The sequence below is a fragment of the Formica exsecta genome, unplaced genomic scaffold (assembly GCF_003651465.1).
Source record: "Formica exsecta isolate Colony F162 unplaced genomic scaffold, ASM365146v1 scaffold47, whole genome shotgun sequence".
Lineage (NCBI taxonomy): Eukaryota > Metazoa > Arthropoda > Insecta > Hymenoptera > Formicidae > Formica > Formica exsecta.
This window is the reverse complement of record NW_021851936.1, coordinates 1396378-1421482: the sequence shown is the minus strand read 5'-3', so window position 1 is coordinate 1421482 and position 25105 is coordinate 1396378. Positions and strand designations below refer to the sequence as shown.

General features: G+C 35.1%; 1 protein-coding gene across 3 annotated transcripts in view; it reads right to left on the bottom strand.

Moving 5' to 3' along the window:
- LOC115241169 (RNA-binding protein Musashi homolog Rbp6-like) overlaps positions 1-25105 on the bottom strand; it is a 567047-nt gene that overhangs the window by 535571 nt on the left and 6371 nt on the right. The window contains exons 1-2 of one of the 3 annotated variants that reach the window (XM_029816791.1): positions 19147-20116; positions 14866-14906 (exon numbers count right to left, since the gene is read on the bottom strand). The exons of the other annotated variants lie outside the window; for them this stretch is intronic. Of the exons in view, the coding sequence (XP_029672651.1) occupies positions 14866-14906; positions 19147-19211 (106 nt within the window). The 5' untranslated portion in view covers positions 19212-20116. Of the gene's footprint in view, positions 1-14865; positions 14907-19146; positions 20117-25105 lie in introns of those variants that run through there. 3 annotated transcript variants of the gene reach the window in all.

Below are 25105 nucleotides of genomic sequence, written 5' to 3'. Positions count from 1 at the left end.
TTTCCCTCTCCCTCTCTAATCCATATGTGAACAAGAATTCATTTGAATGGATCAAACTGTTATGTAACAAAAACGAATAAAATTTCCACGATATAATGATTATATCGATATATATTGATTATGCATTTATAATGTGTGTTGTCTCAAATATCTTAATGCATGCTTTAATATATGCTATATGCATTTTTTTGCAGATTAAAAAGCGAAAGATACTTCATACTTCAGAAAAAAAAAATTATGAATATTTTAAAAGAAAAGAATTTTAAAAGTACAGAAGTTTAAAAATTTTTAAGTCATTAAAGAGACTCTAAAGGTACGTGAAACTTAGATGTTAAAGATCCTTTAATTCGAGATTTTCAAGATGTAAAAACATTAAAATTGTAGAAGATGTTCAGATCTGTGTACATCGTTGCTGCTTCTCGAATGCTAAAATGCATTGATATATAAGATTGATAGAACTCGCGAATATTATACCGGACAAGAAAATCATTAAATTCTTACAGTCGAAATTTATGAAGTGCTTGGTTACTTTTTAAACTGAAAGATTCTTATTTTTCCGAATCTATGTGGCAAACTTTCGAGACGCGTCGAGACGCGTGTAATCGCGCAGCTTTAATGATGAGCGTTTCGGTCGAATAAAGTTCTAGAATATGCGAGAATGGCGCGCATTCGCGGCGCAAAGTCACACCTCACTGCCGACGCAAAGTGGACTAACCCCTTAATTGAAAACGTTGAATGAATTTGAGTGCGGTGTGGGAAAGGATCGAGCTCGCGAAAGGGGGTAGGAAATGCGGGGCAGGGCAATATGACTGCCATTGTTGGAAACTAAAACGCTCCGATGCCGTGCAGGAAATCCTCGCGATGCGCAGCCACCGGCGCTCCAGCATCGACCCCGTTCACGTGTTCGACAATGATTTTTTTTCTTTTTCTTTTTTTTTTTTTTTTTTTTTTTTTTTTTTTTTTTTTTTTTGTTCCTGCGCAGCTTTGCCAATTACAACTATCATATTCCTCCCAGCATCCCGGAACTCCCAAAACTCTCTCCTGTCAAATCCCAAAAAATTCGAGTTTGAACAATGCGCGCTATAAAAATGTGAAATCGAAAAACGCGTTCTAATGCATTAATATTAGGATTGTACCACAGTCATTTTCAGTGAAAAATTAAATAACTTGTATTTAGCCGCTGTTATATTCTTCTAAATGGTAAAGCAAAATTTACTAGAACAAGAGATAAGTGATAACGATATATAATTTTAATTTTTGAAAGATATAACTTGCTCTATTTTTAGAGTAATTTTTCACCGCACTTACGCATAAAAAATAATCATGTAATATTTGTAATCAGAAGAAAATACAATCGATTAGAGGAAATCGTTTATTTGTCCCGGCTAATGTTGTACGCCATTATGTTCTTGTACGCTAATTAGCACCGATTAATTTAATTTCTTATTCACATCGTCGAGTCGTTTAATTGAATCTCTTAGTCGCCGCAAATACGATACGCGATGCGAATTTTAATTCGGTACTTTGGCTTTCGCCGCTTGTGATGTACTTAATGATGTTATTTGAAGCAGTTTAAACATGCAGCCTATCAAATCAATGGATTAAAACAAGAGAATAGCAATGATGTTAAACATATCTTCAAATATCTTCTTTTTTTTCAAAAATAATTTTATCGTATTTGTGTATAAATATCAATTGCAACATTTTTTAAGCTGTTGAAAATTCTCTAAATCTTAAAAATACCGAAATATATATCGGATTTTTAAGATTCCGACAATTTTCAGATTCTAAACAATATACAATAATTTAGCTTCCATCCGTTTATCCTTCATGCGTATCTATTGTCCATCAAAAATCAGTTTTTCAAGATTTCTTTGGAATCATTAAAAAGTTATAAAGCACATGCGTACTATCGAGATCTAGTGATCGAGTGAACTGTCACGATTAAGACAATCGGTTCTATTTTAATGCAATTGCTCTCTCTCCCTCTCTCTTTCTCTCTCTTTTTCCTCTCTAAAAAAAGAAGAGATTTACAACGCTTCGTTCGCATCTCCGCGGTTCAAGTCGAAATGCATCCGGACTTAGCGAGCTGCACGACACGACGCGGAACTCCAAAGAGTGCCGATAACGAACGTTATCGAGCGACACGAAGCATAAACATTTATGCTCGCATCGACGAGATCCTCTCGCGCCACCCGTCCCTCTCCTCCTCCATCTCGTACAATCTCCGAACGGCCGGTGCCCGAACGAACGAACGATACGAGCAGCACGTGCGCCCGACAGGAGAAAACGACGAAGCATCTGGCGCGAACGACCGCTGGCGGGATAGGTAGCGGGGAGGGGGGGGGGAGAAGGGTATAGGGAGGGAAGCAGTGGGAACGATGCGCTGGGATGCACTCCGCGATGCACTTACTCCGCGTCCATCGTCGTCGCGGACGGATTCCACTGCAATTCGTAACATGTGAGACATTGGATGCAGCTGTTTTATGTAAACGCTACAGTATCGTAAAACAGAAATGTCGACGGTAATAATCCTGGTGGTTCTATTAGGAGATGTAGTTGAGATGACGGTTATTATTATCAATCGTTACGGAACAGTGACGAGTCTCTCTCTCTCTTTCTCTTTCACTCTCTCTCTAATGCAAGAATTCATGCCTAATCGAGTCCTATTGAATATGTATTTATATATATGTATAAATGAAAAAGTGAATTCATATGTGTGTGTATATAACGAATAAAATTACAATAATAATATAAAATAAAAACAAACTGTATCAGTGATTGAAAATTACATCAATTAAAATATAATAATAATGAAAATTAAATTAAACAGAAGTATTTTTTTTCGTCTTGTTACATAATTATGTTGATATTCTAGTGGAGTAAATTTTCTTTCAAGGTTTATGATACAGCGCTTTTCTCGATGCGCTATTCTTCTTCTGAATTTTCATTTTCCATGTTCGATCGAAATGGCCAACATTAAATCAAAGGATCGCTCTCATAAATCGTAACCCAGATCAAGTCTGTGACTTGTCCTACTTTTCTTATCATCGTTCATTAGTTTTAAACGAGAATTTATTGATATTTAAAGACAAATAAGGAAAACTGTTATGCAATATTATCGACCAATAAATTTATAATACATTAAAAAAATCAATGCGTTATCTTCTGTTTGAAGATGTCCATTAGACACAATCGTTTATAGTTTATCTGGGCTTATATAAAAAGCCAAGTAATATTAACAGCATAAGCGATATATGTACATTTCAAAATAAAATAAAAAAGATCTGTTAATCACATTTATTACTGTTCTATTAATGCATTAATACATCAATTATCTAACATTTATGTAATTAGCAATAGCATAGCAATTTTCCTTCCAGACTCTTATTTGCCCCAAGTTGAGAAGCACGTAAATATATCTACGCTATACTTTGATCACGTATATATATGTCACATTATATAAATATTATAATGTTCAACAACATCAATTATCACTGTCCATAAAACAGAGATATATATATAATTACACTAAGCGTCATATCGGGAAAACTCGAAATTCCAGATTCCTGTGCCGCGATTTTCGTCAAATATTTAACATTTTTTTTAACACCAATCTTATAAAAGAAAAAAATTGTTCATGTTTTTGTCGCATATCTCATCTATTTAAGTGTCTTTTCGCAACTTCCGATTGCATGCAATATTTCTTTTTATCTCTGGCAAGCTTTAGCTTATCTTTTGCGACGCATATGAGACCGAAGGGGGGAGAGAGGGGGAAAAAAAACCACGATCGTGACGACGTTTTGCCCGATAAGGAAAGAAACAGCGACTGTTATGAGATTCTTTCTAACGTACGCGTATCGGCACAAGGCGCTTCTTGTTTGAAATCTGCGAGCCGGCAAAACGAGATGCTCACGGATAAGAGTGTTCGTCAACCGTGTGAAAGACTGCCGATGCATACGTATACATATATATTCATATATACATACATATATTCAAAACCACGTTCACTGTCATCGATCCATCCGTCTCTCTTCCGAAAAGAGATCTACGCGCAAAAGTGTTGCAGGATATACCGGAATTATTGTCATTTTTTTCGATCACTATTCTAAAAGCCGAGCTAAGCAGAACGCTTGTTTCCATGTCGAGGCATCGATAATTTTCAAACTTTGAAAGATACGAAGTGAGAATTATAACATATTCTAGTAAAGAAAATAAAGCTTTAAAAGTTTTCAAAGTACTCAGATTCTATTTGAATCTTTTTTTAAACCTTTCAATCAAAGTCAATCCTTAAATTCACAAAATGTATAGATTTACACGTTCGTGAATTTCCGCGTAAATAATTTTAGTAAATTTGTACTTTTTTTATGAAATTGAATTTTTTCCCATAAAACGACAGTGCAACAGTTTTAGGATAGTAATAAAAAATAATAAATAAAAATTTACATATTATTGGAAAAATACTAAATACAAATCTTTTAATTTCCTTTTTAATCTTTTTTAAAATATTATATCACAATTATATATAATAGGAGAAAAGAAATCCATAAAATTTTGAAGAAAACTGGCATGACCTGAATATATATATTATTATAAATTCTAAAATAAAAAAGATGCTTCTTTTTAAGAGATGATTCTATTAATTTTATTTTATTGTTACTATATTTCAATTCGTGTGATTTTCGATCATTGATATATAATTTTCTTTTACTTTATTATTATTTTGTCCAATAGACACTTTAATTCACTTTTTTTCTATTTCAATATATTATTATATAAAATATATGAAGTTTTAAAACAATATATTAACGCTCTATAAAAGGAAATATATTCTTCAGGTACTTGTATATACTATCAATATATTTTTTTCATAAGAAAAGCGTTTATTGGTTAAGTCAACAGTAAACACGTGACGATAAAACGCTGCGAGGTGAAAAATGTTTATTGAAACACTCGTTAAATTGTAAACGACATCCATCTGCGAATAATATTTCTGATGCCACGACAGGTCGCGTATTCGACGGATATACATTCTACTGGTCGAAATTTGCCATACCGCACCGTGCTGCATGTTTCGGTGAAATATAGCGGAAATAACGTTTGCCCGCCCCTGATCAAAACAAGCCACGATTTGCGTTAATATTTCAGGAAAATAAAAGAGAGAGTATTTATTTTGTTCATCGATATTTAAAATACCCAGTTATAGGACGATGCAAAAATCTTCACACATGTTGTTGACAACAATCGTACGAAATAAATATACTATCGATGCAATATAAAATTTTGTTCAATATATTTATAGATCATAAAAATAAATGTAATATAAATAACTGAGAAAGTGAAATATACTATTAATTATACCGAATAGATAATTATAAATCGCAACAAATTTTTGCTTTTGCAGAAGAAATATTTCCTCGTAATAGAAATCTTTCTTATAGTGCTATCAATTTATTAAATAACACGCTTGTAACCAAATATAAATACATGTTACTAATTTCCTCGCTCTCTATATAAATTAATTAAATACCCTCCCCCCTCTACTCTCTCTGTATGTATATTTAAATTAATTATTATCAAACCTTACTTAAATTATAAAATTAGATAAACGATTTAATTAAATTTTGATCTGTGCATATATTATAAAATTACAACTATATGATCCGGGAAAAAATCAAATACAACGGTAATATATTGTCAGTGCAATTGAATTACTACGCACTTGTTGAAATTAGCCTAAAAATATATCTAACGACACACATTCATACAAAATGCGTCATCTGCGTTAATACACGGTTTAAAGCTCGTCCAATTCAACCCAGACCTATCTAACGTACTATTTATAATCCGCTTTAGAGTGGTACTAATTGGCGTTGTTTAGGGATGACGACGGCGGTGTTCTGTGACTAATCGACTGACGTCTCTCGTTTCGCTCCACATTAAGCTGGGGCAGGCGGAGCGGCGCGTGACAAACTTCGCTATTGTGATCTTATCGCAAAGTGCATAATTCATGGTAATTAAAAATCGATTCGGTCGCCTTCGAACATTGAGAAAACACGATCGACATTCGCTAAACCAAACAAAAGCATCGTGATTAAATATATTTGATTATTATCAAATATAGATCTTTACTTAAGTTTATGATCACGCTTACAAGGTTTTTTTTTCTATTTTGAATTATTAAGTATTATTTTCCCAGGCAACGATTAAATATCAATACCTTCTTATCCGAGAGTTAATGTACTCGATGAAATTTGTCGACGAATTTTTGCCATTATTTCTCCATGTCGTGGCTCTATCTCCGTCACTGGTCGCCCATTAAAATGGCCGGGTGCAATTACGTTTAAAAATAGCGAGAGTCGAGAGTAGAGTCTGTTGCGCTCGATTGCATCAGACACTACCACGACAACGACGACAACGATGACGACGTCGACGACGAAACGAATGGCAGCGGAGGAAGCAACCACAACGACGACGACAAGGACAAAGAGGCCAACAACGACAACGACGACAGAGAAACGTCAAAGGTTTCGCTCGTCTGCACTTTGCGATCAACTTGCTGCAGCTGTGAGAGTCGATAGTATGCTCGTTCATGTTTTATATATCATACATTATTGTGCAAAAAGACTAATAATAATCTCTAACTTTGCGGTCGTTATCTTTATTCTTCGTTTAAAAAATTATTGAACGAGAATTTATTATAAATAGATCTCAGAGTAAAAGCGTATATCATAATGAATAAATAAAGAAAAAAATATAAGAAAAATATGAAGACAAAAAAAAGAAACAAATCAAAGTGTCCTAGATTTTCACGATTTTCACGAATTTACATACATCTATACGAACCTTTTGAGCAAACATAAAACAATGTTTTGAACAATAATTTGAGTAGATATTATTTTTTTACGATATTTTAATATACATCTTCAAAATATCTTTGTAAGCTCAATTTCGTAATTGAAAGAACGCTACAAAGTCCAATTGAAATTAAATAAAAAATAAGATTTTGTTATTTGTATCCCTAATTCGTTACAATTGCATATTGTCACGTTTTCTATGGTTGAAAAAATTAGATCCGATTTTATTTTCAAAGCGAACATAGTAGATAAATTGCGGATATATCTGTATAGTATTCATATTGCTTCAATCAAATAGCTGGCAAAATAGTTTCGAAAATGAACAAGACATATCATGAAATTACTCTATTGAGAACAATTACGCGAAGCACGTTTGCATTTGAGCCACAATTTCTCAGCTGTTGTAAACCTCGTACATTAACTCTCGGGGAGAGTGACGAAAATCAGGCGTAAACTGACGCATGCTTGTAAGTTCCGAGTAGTGTGCATTGTTTCCACAACCTCTGGACTGGTCCCAAAGCGTTAGTCTAATGTTTGAATCACCAAAGATGTCGTGGCGCTTGTTAGGAAACGCTTATACAAGAAGCCATGAATTGCGGAATATGTTTTCAATCGAAAGTTACGTAATAACAACATTTAATTTGAATGAATGCCCGAATAAGACAAATATATATCGCATTAATAGTTAAATTATTAGTAACAATCACATTGACGCTGTATAATTAATTAATCGCGCTATTATTTCCGATTTACCTATGAATGAATATCTCTAATAATTTGATATAAAATCAATCATATTGAGGAAGGGTATCGTATTATAAATCAAGAGATTACATTATAAATGTAGATAGGATAATCTGAATTGTTTAGAATCATCCGTGAATTAATCTATTGCATTATAGTAGATTTCATACCATATTCCCATATATCCGAGTATAAATTCAGCAATATATTAATGCAAAAGATGTGTATCGTCTATTGTTAAATAAGAAAAACTTTCCGTTAATAAAAATAAACTAGGAACACAGATTCATATATTTTTAAAAATGTTAGCCCCACGGTTAAATTGCACTATTATCATGCTTGATACACTTTACAAGGATATCCAATGTTGTTGAACATTTCAAACAATTTGATCGACAATTATTCATATCGAATAATGTCAACAGTACGCAGTCGAGTCACAGTATCATTCAAACACGCCAAGAAAAATGTTATTTCAGCAACTATTGCTTTTCTAGATCGAGTATCATATCATCGTTCCAATGTAAAAAAGGAAAGAACGTGCACATTTTATTTATGCACTTTCGCTTATTATGTATTAAATTTCTCTTATCGCACATATCAAGAGAAGGCTCATGATTTATCAAAGTTTCACTTATGTAAAATCGCAATAATTGTTAATATCTCTGAGAAACATTTATGCCTCTCGCGTTTTAAAAAAATTCTTTCAGAAAAATATGAAAACTTTTAAATAAACATCATAAAATTCATGACTTTTAAATATGTACACTATTTAAATGAAGTATATTATTTATATACTTATACGTGCTTAGACCGAGTTCATTAAAGATATCAAACAAAATATGTATTTAATATAAAAGAAAAAGAAGTGCGCAAATAGAGTCTCAACCACTGTGCATCTTCCAATTATGTAGGATGTAAATAGATAATTTACAAACTTCGTGAATGCGTAGATAGTATAATGCGCAAGCAACTTAATACTCTCTTAATACAAGTAACTTTGAAAAACTAACACAGATTCCACATAAACTCTATTTTGCGTTAGCAAATCTGGTGAGAGAATATTGATTAACAACCTCATTTTGATGCAATTTAGTAATAACCCATCTAAAACATAACAGCAGTGTAAATTCAAGGAAAATTAATTTATGGATTCATGTTACACTGGTAGCTTTTATCGTCCTAGAACGTCAACATGGGATTTCGCGGACCCTAAGTTTTGCTCGAAAAGTTACATGTACCGGCATTCTGCACGCCTGCGAAGTTTAAAAAACTTATTTGTCTACATTCTGTAAATGGCTTGCGAAGAAAGTGAATTGTGATGCGAAAAGCGGAGCGAGAAACGAGCGGGATGGCAAGAAACATGCGAGATAAAGATACGACTTATGCAACAACGGCAAATAACGCTAATGAGTTCGCTCCTCGTATTCTTTTAGCTATATTTGAAAAGAACTCATTGCTAAAGAATATTGGAACAAAAACTAGCGACACGTAATTGCAAGACAAAATCTCATATTATATATTATATAGACAATTCTACATATACGATGATTATATCTCCAAACAGCACATACTTATACACATAATTGTATTATATTATTAATTATATTATTATATTATTAATTATATTATATTATTAATTTATAATAATATAATAATATTTATATATCACTCTCCCCTTAGTATAAAATATTACTAATATAATAAATATTTATCCTTCTGCCTTTGGTATACACAATATTAATAATGATAATACCCTATGTATATAACACGATTATAATATAAACATATTTTTGTTATAAAACAATCATCTTTAAGTATTTATAAATTTTAATTTAATTTGATGAACTCCACATATAAAACATTTAAATATTATATCATGACAAAACATAATAAATCTTACAGAAAGAGATCGTCGGCAACACTTTTAATGAACGCGAAGGTAACGAAAGTGAATAAGATTAGCACGCGGGCATCATTAAGCCGATCTGATTAGATATCGTGAAAAAACCGACGCTAATACATGACCATAATCATAAGTATTCTGTAAAATACGGCCGCGAGCATCTCTGTTCGTTCATTTCGTAACATGTTTCCTCTGCGTGGTATTATTAAGTGGCGTATCGTATATCATTATTGTGCCAATGTAATAAACTTTAATCGCATATTACAGAACAGAGGTGGAGAAGGGGAAATAGGAATATATTCCATTCTGGTTTCGTCATCATTATTTTTATATAGCTTTCCCAAAATATATGAAAATATATTTTCTACCATTTGTTTTCAGTCGCAATAAGAGCATAGTCGAAGAAGCAAAGTAAGCAAGAAGATGACAGTCCGTATTTATAAAGCTGTCTATATTTTGAAACATCGAAATGTGTCAACAAGAGAGAGTCGTATCATCTTTAGTTTTCGAAATAGACTTGATAAATTTGCAAAAATATAAATGACATTACGTAATAAAGATTGATATTAATTTCTATAGTTTTTCATATACATATTTTTCATTTCTTTAAAGATACATCTTATACAGGACAGAATTGAGTTCTATCATTCGAGTTTTCTTGTTATTTCTTTCTTCTTAAACATTAAAAAGACGATTCTTTTGAAAATGTTTTGCATCGCAAAAAGATATAACGTAGTATATAATACAAAGCTGTCTATGTATCATTATTTAAGGTCCCAAATGTGTTAACATGGGTAATCTTTTAGCCTTTACAAAACTATGTAAAAATACCGACGTCATTACGTAACGCACGAAACTTGGCATTAAATTCTACCATTTTTCGTATATATTTCTTTTTTTAAACTAAAAAGTACTTTTTAGAGCAATATGTAGCACAAAACACTTTATGACACAAAATAAAGAAATACGTCATGTTGTAAAACAGTAAAAAATATAAAAATTTGATATTTCCTGAAGTTTCAGAAAGCATACTCTTTCAACTTTTTGATGGCATTTTTCGGCAACATTATTCGCCACGGAATAAAGGAGGATATGTCAGATTATGAAACAGTCAGTGTTAATAATTTTTAAATCATTGTCAGAATTTACCGCAACTGACATCCGCTACTATTTCTCAAAAAATTCTTCTTCTTTACAAAGAATACAAATTCTTTTAAAATCACTTTTTAGCTTTTTAAAAATAATGGACTAGAAATATTTCAAAACAATATTCCGCGATGCGATAATGCTGCTATAAATATATTTTTCATAAAAAAATTATTTTTCGGAGATGATATTCATATGAGACACATCATTCTCTGTTACAAAATAAAGAGATATTTTCTTGGTATAAGTTTAATGAAAAATTTAATTATAAATTATTTTATAACAGAAAATGTTTCAGTAAATTGTTCTCATTTAAATATAAATAAATATTTTATTGTTCAATTAATGTAAAATTGCTTTTATTTCTTTTAACGTAATTTTAATTCTGTCAGCTTAATCGCTGAATATACGTCTTATAAGTTAGCGGAACAGAATGAGCAGAATCAATTCTAATTAATATTTTTATTTGTTGCTCATTTGTTGCTAAAAAGTTGCCAAAGAAAAAAATTTGTTGCTCTGTAAGTTTTAAAAAAAAATGATGTTCCGCTAAAGGAAGATTAAGTTAGCGGAACAATATATATATAGCAACAAAATTGTACATAACAATAATATAAGAATTTGTTGCTAATTTGTTGCTCTCGAAATATGCAAGTTCCGAATTTGTTGCTTGCAAAATAAGAATAAATAATGCCGGAAAGCCGCACAGCGTGCAAACTTACAAGAGTAAACCATCAGAAAAAAATTTGTTGCTCGCTTAAATCTGGTACTGATATATGGTCTGAATTTGTTGCTCTCGAAATATACAACTTCCGAATTTGTTGCTTGCAAAATAAGTATAAATAATGCCGGAAAGCCGCACAGCGTGCAAACTTACAAGAGTAAACCAACAGAAAAAAATGTGTTGCTCGCTTAAATTTGATACTGACGTATTGTCTGAATTTGTTGCTCTCGAAATATGCAAGTTCCAAATTTGTTGCTTGCAAAATAAGTATAAATAATGCCAGAAAGCCACATAGCGTGCAAACTTACAAGAGTAAACCAACAGAAAAAAATGTGTTGCTCGCTTAAATTTGATACTGACGTATTGTCCGAATTTGTTGCTCCCAAAATATACAAGTTCCGAATTTGTTGCTCGCAAAATAAGTTTGAATAATATCGGATAACATGCAAAGTTATCAGAGATTAGCGGTATTCTCCTAAAGTAAAACAAAAAAAATTATGTCTATGGAATACAAAATTCTTAGAATTTGTTTTATTCAATTCTATAATTTATTTAAAACATATATTAATAATTGAATAAATTCAGACATATCAGTACCAAATTTAAGCGAGCAACAAACTTTTTTCTGTTGGTTCACTTTTGTAAGTTTGCACGCTGTGTGGCTTTCCGGCATTATTTATATTTATTTCGCAAGCAACAAATTCGGAACTTGCATATTTCGAGAGCAACAAATTCAGACAATACGTCAGTACCAAATTTAAGCGAGCAACAAACTTTTTTCTGTTGGTTCACTTTTGTAAGTTTGCACGCTGTGTGGCTTTCCGGCATTATTTATATTTATTTCGCAAGCAACAAATTCGGAACTTGCATATTTCGAGAGCAACAAATTCAGACAATACGTCAGTAGCAACAAATTTTTTTCTGGTGGTTTACTCTTGTAAGTTTGCACGCTATGTGGCTTTCTGGCATTATTTATACTTATTTTGCAAGCAACAAATTCGGAAGTTGTATATTTCGAGAGCAACAAATTCAGACAATACGTTAGTATCAAATTTAAGCGAGCAACAAATTTTTTTCTGATTGTTTACTCTTGTAAGTTTGCACGCTGTGCGGCTTTCCGGCATTATTTATTCTTATTTTGCAAGCAACAAATTCGGAAGTTGTATATTTCGAGAGCAACAAATTCAGACAATACGTTAGTATCAAATTTAAGCGAGCAACAAATTTTTTTCTGATTGTTTACTCTTGTAAGTTTGCACGCTGTGCGGCTTTCCGGCATTATTTATTCTTATTTTGCAAGCAACAAATTCGGAAGTTGTATATTTCGAGAGCAACAAATTCAGACAATACGTCAGTATCAAATTTAAGCTAGCAACAAATTTTTTTCTGGTGGTTTACTCTTGTAAGTTTGCACGCTGTGCGGCTTTCCGGCATTATTTATTCTTATTTTGCAAGCAACAAATTCGGAAGTTGTATATTTCGAGAGCAACAAATTCAGACAATACGTCAGTATCAAATTTAAGCTAGCAACAAATTTTTTTCTGGTGGTTTACTCTTGTAAGTTTGCACGCTATGTGGCTTTCTGGCATTATTTATACTTATTTTGCAAGCAACAAATTCGGAAGTTGTATATTTCGAGAGCAACAAATTCAGACAATACGTTAGTATCAAATTTAAGCGAGCAACAAATTTTTTTCTGATTGTTTACTCTTGTAAGTTTGCACGCTGTGCGGCTTTCCGGCATTATTTATTCTTATTTTGCAAGCAACAAATTCGGAAGTTGCATATTTTGAGAGCAACAAATTCAGCCAATACGTCAGCACTAAATTTAAGCGAGCAACAAATTTTTTTCTGATTGTTTACTCTTGTAAGTTTGCACGCTGTGCGGCTTTCCGGCATTATTTATTCTTATTTTGCAAGCAACAAATTCGGAAGTTGCATATTTCGAGAGCAACAAATTCAGACAATACGTCAGTATCAAATTTAAGCTAGCAACAAATTTTTTTCTGGTGGTTTACTCTTGTAAGTTTGCACGCTGTGCGGCTTTCCGGCATTATTTATTCTTATTTTGCAAGCAACAAATTCGGAACTTGCATATTTCGAGAGCAACAAATTCAGACAATACGTCAGTATCAAATTTAAGCTAGCAACAAATTTTTTTCTGGTGGTTTACTCTTGTAAGTTTGCACGCTGTGCGGCTTTTCGGCATTATTTATACTTATTTTGCAAGCAACAAATTAGGAACTTGCATATTTGGAGAGCAACAAATTCAGCCAATACGTCAGCACTAAATTTAAGCGAGCAACAAATTTTTTTCTGATGGTTTACTCTTGTAAGTTTGCACGCTGTGCGGCTTTCCGGCATTATTTATTCTTATTTTGCAAGCAACAAATTCGGAACTTGCATATTTCGAGAGCAACAAATTCAGACAATACGTCAGTATCAAATTTAAGCTAGCAACAAATTTTTTTCTGGTGGTTTACTCTTGTAAGTTTGCACGCTGTGCGGCTTTCCGGCATTATTTATTCTTATTTTGCAAGCAACAAATTCGGAACTTGCATATTTCGAGAGCAACAAATTCAGACAATACGTCAGTATCAAATTTAAGCTAGCAACAAATTTTTTTCTGGTGGTTTACTCTTGTAAGTTTGCACGCTGTGCGGCTTTCCGGCATTATTTATACTTATTTTGCAAGCAACAAATTAGGAACTTGCATATTTGGAGAGCAACAAATTCAGCCAATACGTCAGCACTAAATTTAAGCGAGCAACAAATTTTTTTCTGATGGTTTACTCTTGTAAGTTTGCACGCTGTGCGGCTTTCCGGCATTATTTATACTTATTTCGTAAGCAACAAATTCGGAACTTGCATATTTCGAGAGCAACAAATTAGCAACAAATTCTTATATTATTGTTATGTACAATTTTGTTGCTATATATATATATTGTTCCGCTAACTTAATCTTCCTTTAGCGGAACATCATTTTTTTTTAAAACTTACAGAGCAACAAATTTTTTTTTTTGGCAACTTTTTAGCAACAAATGAGCAACAAATAAAAATATTAATTAGAATTGATTCTGCTCATTTTGTTCCGCTAACTTATAAGACGTGCTGAATATTGAATAATAACAGTTGGAATAAAAGGTGCAACACGTAACGGACTGAAACTTTCTTAAAGAAGAATTCAGTCATCAAAGTCCGTTAGTCAAGTTCCCGTTAATGATGGCATCGTCATAAAAAAGCCGCTTTTCAACTTGTCAATAACGATATTCCTCAATGATACTCAGCACATCGCGAGAAAAACGCGTGTCGTTGTATAAGTCGGTAAATAATGACCGCGACGACGCGCAGAAGGAAATAATATCTGCAACGATCAGACTCGCGCTCTTGTAAAACGGGACTTGTTCTCAACCGGTGGATGCCATTGGCATCCATCGTACAGAGTTGTCAAATCGACGGGATTCGATCGCTATTACGTGTCTGTCACATACCTGGACTGGTCTGCCAAGACAGGCCGCCGATGAACATTTTCCTAGAAAAGAAAGACGATTCCATCAGGCTCGCCGTCCGGTCGCGGGTCATCGGCGGAAGAGGAAGCGGACGCGGGGAGACTGCCAGCAGAGGGTAACTTCCGGTACTACTTTGCGACCCCCTGCGCAGTCTCCCGCCCTTGGCAGCAGGTGTCACCACACATCAACCAACAATCGAACAACACCCGTCTCGTCTTTCCTCTTCATATCCCTCCTTTTCTTCGTATACGGTTCCCCTCATACATTCACCAATGAATCAATCCATCAACCCAATCTTTGCTATTTTACTTTTCTGTACAATAAAAGTTCCGCCCATCTCGACTTTGTGCCGCTAGAAGATGTACGCGCTGCGCGCAATTTATCTTATTCTTTCAAAATAAACGAATATAAATGACACGTGGAATTAGATCTAAGCAACACGTAATATTCTAAAATTTACTTAATTTATTATCGCTATTACAAAGTTTGAACAATTATTAGAGAATCCAAAAAATTAAAGAATCCAATTTAAAGTTTAGAATTTTTGCATCTTTCTTTAAACTTTTTAAATAGGAAAAACATTTAAGTTCTTCAATCTTTGAATATAACAGAAAATCAGAAAATTGTTGATCATATTAATTCATTTAAAATTTCTTTATCGAAAAAGAAAGAGAGCCTAACATGAACGTGTTGCTTATCAATCACTATTCCAATACAGAAAATCTAATAACTGCTAATTATTATCCGGCATAAAGGATCGATGAATAATACACGTGATTATTGACTAATAATTTATACGACTGAACAACGTGAATTTGCCAAGCTTTACGATAATTCTAGCGCCACAGAGAATTTTAGACAAAAAACCTCCGCTATCAAGGTCATCGAACGATAAAAAAAAAAAACGATGGGTTTGGACTCTTTAGATAAGTCGCGTAAGATAAAAACGCGGCACGAACCGGTCCGTAAATAAACTGGCCGATCAAAAAAGATGATCATCTGCTAGGGTAACCGCCGATCTCCGAGGAAGCGAATCGCACTTTCCGTATAAGTGGGGAAGTTCTCGGCAGTGACCATAATCGATTCACGTACGCGTCATTAATTAGCCGGCTTAAGTATCCGTCAGCGCGCGTCGATAAGGAAACGACCACCCATCCTTTTCATTCATGATCCCCTCCCTCTTCCATCTCACGGACGAGAAGCCCCCCTGTTCCCCTCCCCTCCCCATTCCTGTTCGCTCTTCATCATCGTCGTCGTAAATAATCGCGCCTCGCATTATTACACGTCGAGATAACGCTCCCGCTTTGTGGACGTAATCACGTGGTGGTGCATTTGAACATCGATTTTCCGAGGCCGCGATATAGCCATCTTCCTCCCACGCGGACTCTCCTCCCTTCCCTCTCCTGCTATCTCTTCTCCCTCCCCCGCCTTCTCCCTATAGTTCTATCGCCATCCAGCTATCTATCTAAATCTTCCGAATTGAAGGAATCAAAGTAGGCTACTGTTTTCTAGCTTCTAATCATCGTAAGAGTTAAATCTGGAACTGGTTATAATCTGAGGTATTGTTTCGATGTGAGATTCATAAAACTTTATATATATTAATATCAATCAATATTATTATTTTCCTATAAAAGCAGTATCTCTTTGGATAAAAATAAATTATCAATATCTTGGTTGTTGTGTAATTATTTTATGTTGATTGTATATTTGGCATTGCGTCTATCAACAAGATAAATGAATCAAGATAAATTACATTTAATTCCAATATCATTGAATACTGTTTCAAGCATCAGATCATATTAAAAAATTTAACCGGATATTTATATATAGTCAAATATTATATAAATCATAAATATGTTTATGTATAGCCATTAAAAAAAAAAAACAAGTGTCAAAATTCTAATATTGCAACTTTCCTTGTAAAATTTAAACACGCAGATAAAGACTTTTCAATACCATACAATTTTCATTCGAATTATTTCATGGATATATTCATGTTTCAGAATACATTTAAATTTAATATCGATTCGGAAAACAAATATGTCGAATTTTATTCAAAAGTTTTATTAAATAATGCAACTGACATTACGTCATGACTCTTAAAAGCTACATGGATTATATCAACAATTTTGACTACTTTCTTATCAATATAATCAGTTCCAGAACTAATCTTTAATTTAATATAAAATTGAAACACTACATCTGAATATTGCTCTTGATCTTAAACGTGTCAAATATTAAAATATAACTTAAAGAAGTTTGAATGTCTGCACTCAATAAATACCGTGAAATAGTAAACAATTCGGATTTTCTTCTCCGGAAATTATCTTATTGCGTGTTGCTGTTGTCCATTGGACTGTTTTTCACATAACGAGAAATCATGAGTTTTCAATTTTATATAGATAGACATTTCGTCATTTATTTTGTTTTTAATAGTGCTGAGAAAATGCAATAACTTCTATTTATGTGCAATTTGAATAACTTTTCACACATTCAATATACAGAAATATATTTGCAAGAAGAAAATTATAAATATATATATATATATATATATATTTATAATTTTCTTCTTGCAAATATATTTCTGTATATTGAATGTGTGAAAAGTTATTCAAATTGCACATAAATAGAAGTTATTGCATTTTCTCAGCACTATTAAAAACAAAATAAATGACGAAATGTCTATCTATATAAAATTGAAAACTCATGATTTCTCGTTATGTGAAAAACAGTCCAATGGACAACAGCAACACGCAATAAGATAATTTCCGGAGAAGAAAATCCGAATTGTTTACTATTTCACGTCAGCAGGTAGAATAAAATTATTATTCAATCAAGTTGTCAATCAAAAATATAACGCCACCGAATAAACATTAAATCAAATACAGAGCGAACACTGATCGATACCTCGGGCTAATAATAGTAACATGATTTAATCAATTCATTAGTCATGAACAAAACTAGGCAAAATTATCACGTCTCAAACTTTTAAGATATCATAGGATGAATCACAATATAATCTAAGCAATACCAGTCAACTTGTTATTCCACAAACGTTATAATCAAAAGTGTGATCTTATCAGTTTGTTAATCACAATTAAAATTGAATGAAACTATCACGTTGTCTCAAATATAAAGATATCAGAGAATGTTAAACCGGATACGAACAATCTCTCTCTAACGAATAGAATTGATTCGATACTTTACTATCTCTCTCTCGACAGAAAAATAATGTAATTGATCAACCACAATTGAATCTAACAATAGGCGAAACCACGCATTTTCAAATATATATCAAATTGACATTAAATTGATCTAGTTATTAATTAAAATGACAATTTTTTAAAGATCAACTCAAGATCACTGCACATTGCTGAGGAGAGAAGTGGAGCATCTGTCGCGCCTCGTTTCGGGACAATCACGTGACAGAAACACGCGTGATTTCGTCGAAAGAGTGGATCCACCACGTGGTCATTACAAGACAGGGTGGTGTCTTCACGTGTGGTGTATTCCAGAATTTCGCGTTCTTTCGAGGCTGCAAAGTATGCCGGCTGGCGGCAGATTCAAAGGTGACGTCATCTCCTCTACCTCTCTCCTCCTTCTTTCCCATTCATCTGACCCTCTTCCCCACCCCCACAACCGCCCCCCATCGGTATCGCGGGAGAGGGGCAACGCCAAACATTGAAAGAAGGCGCCACCGGTCCGAGGAGAGGTACGCATATTCATGCGCCCGGCAAACATAAACACCATGCGTGATCCACGGCGGCATCCGCGTCGTCGTCGACGGTGACCGGTGAGGTCGAAACCATGGCAAGTAGTATACCGATCCGTTTTAGGAAGCGACCGACGACGTCAACCGGCACTAACACGAAACAGGATAACAGAAAACACAAGCTTTCCCCGAGAATGAACGAACGAACGAACGACGCGCGGCATCATATCAACGCACTGAGAACGAATGTGCTCCCATTTTCCCCCCTCTCGCCCATCCTCTCTTTCTCCTTTCACACTCTCCCACGCATTCACGCATACATACATCTTCTCTCGCACCCGCTCTTTCTCTCTCATTCTCTCACACACTCTCTCTCCCTCCCTCCCACCCTCTCCTATCCGTTCTCTCTCGTGTGGTCGATCGTTGATGGTCGATGTAGTGAAACGTTTCGGGAGTTGCCTGGGAGTTTTAAACGGAGGCCGCGCCGTTCACGTGGTGGACGGTGACAACCTCCCCGCATTCTCTCTTGTGTTTTCCCTCTTTCTCCGTACCCTGGATCGTTCGGCACCTCGGCGGGTGAGCCACTCGCTACGATCTCCTGATTCTGGGACTCCATAACGACGCGCGGCGCACGATTACTCGCTGTCGTCGTCGTAGTCGCGAGACTCTCGCGTGCCCGGTGTGGAAGCGACGGCGCTCGTCGAGAGTTTGCTCGCGTATCCGTCCGGAGCGGTGCTGTCTGTTGTTGTCGTGCTTAGTTGCTGTTGATGTTGTTACGTGCGATCGGGAACGGTGTCCTCGTCGCCGACGGCAGCGGCGAGCGTCGTCGCGCTTGATTGCTCGTGACCGTGCGTGAAGGGGTTGTTGCTGTCACGGCGCGCACAAGACTTCCTTGCTCGAAACTTGCTCTCGGCGCCGGTGATGAGCTCCCGCTGCGCGTTTCGTAACTCTTCCTCCCGCGATCTACGGTCTCTTGCCTTCTATCGCTCTATTTATCTTTCGTTCGTTCACTCCGCGGATCACGGAGAGAGTGGTTGATAATCGCGCGCGGCACTACAATGACAGCGCGATTATTGACGGCGAAAAGGAGATGTTGCGAACGGATTTTTGCGGGTCAGAGAATGCCCCGCGCTCGTCGCGCCGAATAACGACGATGACAACGAGACGGCGGTGAAAGATGACGACGGCGACGACAACGACGAGGATGACGAGTACGAGGATGATGACGACGACGACTAATAGAGTGTACACGAGGGAAAAAGGCTGTCGACCTCTCGCTCGCTCTCTTGATTCCGATTATTACTCTTCTCTTGTCTCTTCGCCGATTGCTTTCTCCTTCTCTCTCTTTCTCTCTCTCTCTCTCGCTCTCTCTCTCTTTCTCCGCACTCTCCTCACACTACCGACTACTAAAAACTAAGGAGAAGGTGAGAGGTTACGTGGCTGCGCGGTACGGCGACTACTGATGACGGGCGGCGGCCGGTACTCGGACGTGCGACGCGCTCTGCGAGAGGTTCGACGCGACACTGCGCTCTCGGCGCGGGGCGGGGGGAAGGGGCGTCGCGGGGAGAGGGGCATGCGGCGGCGGCGGTGGCGGCAGTGGCAGCATCATTTGCATCGATGACACCTACGTGAGTATTCCGATCATTGGCATGCTAAGACCAAGACTGCACCCTAGCATGATGATATTCGATAAGATGTCGATTACATTATTCAACGTGATGTTTATTGTCTTCTGTAGAAAACTCAGAGGAATGTTTTGGAAATTGTCTTTGCTTACAATTTATTTATTCACACCTTCGGTTATTCGTTTTATTAATGTGTGCTTTTACCTTTAAATGCATGTAAATGCATTTTTACTGATCTAACAAAATATTATCAAAATTTATCAATTATGGATTAATCGCTGCATTAGTCTCTAATGATGATCCCATTCACCTAGAATTAAAATTGTTTTCTTAAAAGTTTCGACTATAAATATATAGTAGTCAAAATCTATTATACAGAGAAAATGCGATCAATTAAGAAAAAAAAATTAAGAGTAAATGAGTTTCATTTTTACATCTAATGTTATATAATAAAATATATTTTTCGCGAAAAAACAAAGAGTTTTACGAATAAAATTAATTAGGTCGAACCTCAAAGAAATTGATCTAAAATATATAAACATGGACATTTAAAATGATCTCGAGATAACTCTGATGCGTCTCTGAAAACACACCATTACTTTGAACCTGCCGTCTGTCCCGGATGCGGTCCGCGCAGCTGCACCGGCTGCCGTCGATGCAGCGACGCCGGGCGATTAATTAAACGCTGGCACGGCGCACAGCCGCTCATTAGCGGGCGTCGATTGGCTGCTGGCCGATCACGTGACATCCACGTTGGTGGTACGGAGTGGACGCGACTGGGGGTCTGACCGGAGAAGGGGGTTGCTGGTCGGCCGGGGGCGAAGAAGGACAGACAAGCAGCGGCGGCGGCGGCGGCGGCGGCGGCGGCGGTGGTGGCGGCGGCAGCAGCAGCAGCAGCAGCAGCAGCGACAGCGGTGGTGGTGATGGTTGGCGGTCGTGGCGGCGGGGAACAGAGAGGATATTGCGCTTGCGCCATCCCCACATCACGTGCTAGTCGCGAAACGGAGAAGGGAAACGCCAAGGACCGCGTACCCGCCTCCGATCGCGGCCTGCTCGCCTGCTCGCCCGCTCGCTCCCGGTAACGCTAACATTAACATTCGCGCTAGCGCGAACACGAGCGAGTGAGAAAAACTAGCGTGATGCCCCTCACGCGAGAAAGACCGACCACCCGCGCTCCTTCACTACTTGCTCCACTTCCTCGACTCCGCGTGACCCGCGACCGAAAGCTCAACCCTCGGGGTTGCGAGTAACGAATGGCTATTGTGGAAAATTTACTTATTTTTTTAATTTTATTTTTTTCATACTTTCGTCTTTTCTAAACAAATCTTTTTTTTTTCGTATTGTATGTAGGAAGGTATTTAAAATATGCATACGGATATGGATATGCAATCAAGAATTAGAGAAAGAAATAATAATAAAAAAATATTATGTTAGTATGCGACACAATAGAAATTTATAATTATTTGTGGTACTCTCATAAAATGATAAATCATGATGATTTATCATCATTAAAGAATAGTCAAAGAATTGTGTCATATGAAGCATGTAGAGTTGTTCGAACACTAGAATCATATTATCCAAATACTATCATATGCATTGAACGACTAATAATTAAAATTTAAAATTTTATTAGAGATGCATTTTTTCTTATATCCAATTATCTTTAAAATTTATGCAAATATTGCTCGTTTTAATTCTGTCATCCCCTAAGTATTTCTCATCAAATATAACAAATGTTTCATATTGTATTCCCTTTCGATTACATATACTGATTTATGCAGACTTCCATACATGCATCATGTTTTATCGTTCAACCCAATTACGCGAAAAAAAAAACAAGCGGAAGTGACTGTCGACCTACTGCCAGTATGGAAAGCAAGGGGTTAATAGTTGCCCGTTTCCCTCGTTCGTGCACATTTCACTCCCCGTCGACTATTAATTTGCCTTTCAATGCAGTGCCGGTGATTATCGATTTGATCGGTCGAAACCTCCGGCAGAATTTTTGCTTGCTTCTAAAGTTTATCGGACCGCGCGTTTCCACTAGTTTTAATAGAACCGTCGAATGAGCGGTTCGTTTGTGCAACAAATCATTCCCAGTCGTTTGCCTTTCGATTTGACGTCGACCTAATCGAATTTTCTACGCGATCGTATGATTTACCCAACGCTTGTGATAACGCGATTTCTCGTGATAATTTGCAATCGGCAGTCTTTTGGCAAAATACTGAACAGTGGCTTAATTAAGTCGATACTATATATTGAACGTAAAAACGTTTTAGCGGATTAAATATCAGAAATATAAATTGTTAATGGAACTTTATCTCCAATTAATTTTAAACAGCTACTTCGACAAAAACTTAAAATGTTAATTGTAAGAGATCTTCAACGACATGCCGAATTTTGAGATGTATATAATTACTTTACTAGGTATATTTAAAATCTGCATACCATACCTGGGATTTTTTTAGAAATACTTGTACACTGCATATATAAATGCTTCATTTCATTCACGAAAAAGGACATAATCCTACTCTTGTTGCATTTAAAACAATAAGAAAAATTTAATTAAAAAAAGAGTATATAAATCACAGATTAAATGGTAAATTTAATACAATGTACGCGAAGATTTATGTATAAATGTTTTAAATGTGTTAATAAATGTGTCACGTCAAATATCACGTAGCAATTGTCATGTTTACAGGACTAATTAAATTAACACAACTGCTATAAACGATTTTTACGACTTATATATATATATATATCTATTATTATATTCAATAGCTCGTGAGAGGATGATATATGCATCGCGATATGTCGAAGTGATAATTTAACACGATATTGACACGTGTCACAATATATATTTCGCGTGTACTTTTATTACATTTATTACGCTTCTTAGAATCTTATATTTAATGTCCAATGATCAATTAATTATATGATTATTCATACGATTTTTCATGACATAAATTCAATATAACGATATGTGTATTGTCGATGGTCAATTTATCGACCAAAACTTCATATCAGATGCTATTTGAATGGACCAACCAAATACCAATCAAAATTAATTAATTTAAAGAACAGAAATAATTTATAAAAATCCAAATAAATGATTCAAAATAATGTATCTAAAATTTAAAAATTTATAATTGAATTTATATCCGTATATATACACATACATTATGATGAATGGTCTATAGAATGTGTCATCAATATTAAAGTAATCGTCCAGTTATCAAACATATTGATTCGATTTTTTTTTTTTTTTTTGTAATCTCTCATTGCAATCTCGAGGATTATAACTGTTGGAACGTTTGGCGTGGAAAATAGACTATATGTGCACACGTGTTCTTTTAAGATAGCAGGTTGTCAGTTGCGTTACACTATTCTAGCGCAATATTTCTTCCCACAATCTCATCCGCGGAACAATAACTGATGATCGCATGAGATCCTCACACGCACGAAGAAACGTTTTTTTTTTTCTCCTTACACTTCTCTATCAAAAAGATTGGACAAGAATAGGAATCAAAATGAGCGAAATATAATCGGATAGCATTGCCTCGATAACAATCTTCTTAATTGCAAGTGGAATTGCGTATTACAAAAGGACTTATTTTAACATTTCGTGCATTATTATAAATATGTTTAAGAATTAAAGGATTTCGTATAACAATGAATTCTAAATCCATTTTTCTAAAAATGTGAAAATCGTAAACTTAAAAAATCTATGTTTTAGCCGATATATTCCAAAATATCATCCGCTATTGATATAACAAAACAGATGCAATTAATTGTTACATTAAAATTTGATAAAAAAAATATATTTTTTTCTATAATATGTTCGCCACTCTCTATGTATTCTCTTTATATAGGAATGTTAACATATTTTTAAGCGATATTAAAGAGATTAGATTTATAAAAACAGATTAATAAATTTTTATAATTTTCATAATTTCATGATATATTCCAGTTTTTTAAAATCAATAAGAATTTTATCAAATATACATCTAAAATCCGCGATTTTTTGTGAATAGCGGAGCACGCAATTCGCAAGAAATCGGTATTCACAATAAGTAGCTTCGAAGAAAAGACTTCCCAGACTGAAACTGTCGCAGTCGTGACCTGATGATATATCCCATGAGATCGTCGAGAACTTGCCAATCACTATTCGGGGATTTACGTCCCAGAAGTGACCCCTCCCGGTAGCTCATACAGAATCGTCCTAAGCCATGACATCGCCCAACTGTACTGCATCCTTCAACCAAAGGTTCGTGATCGCGCTCACCACGGCGGATTTGCATAATACGAGAGTGAGAGAGAGTAAAAGAAAAAGAGAAAAGAGAATAAATTCAATAGTATATACATGTCACATGGCGCGTTTGTGAGATTCAAATATAGATTCACAAATAAGAATAAAACTAAAAAATAATTTTATACAAAATCAATCTAGAATTTGCAAATTTAAATTTTCTTTTATCTGCAAAATTTTAAGATAAAAATGTATAAAATTGTAAAAAAAAAAAAAAAATATGTATATTACACTTTTTATTATCCCTTCATTATACAGCTTATTTTAAACTTTGCAATAAATTTCAAAATAAATTTAAATTTTTATTTTGATTTGCCTTTCGGCAAAAATTTAAAGCGAGTCATAAAATTATTTTTAACGTTGAAAATTGAAGAACTTTAGAAAATTAAATTTCAGGGATATCCTCATCATCGTCTTAGACGCGTTATCTGTTCGAGATAAAATCATATTTCTCCAGTGCTGACAAGAGCTTTATGTCGCCCCGAGCCAAAAAACGATTTTGAGATATTCACGTGTTCGTGAGTACGAAATAAAGGATGCTATGAAGATGATAGTGCCGTAAGCGGACCGTAAGAACGT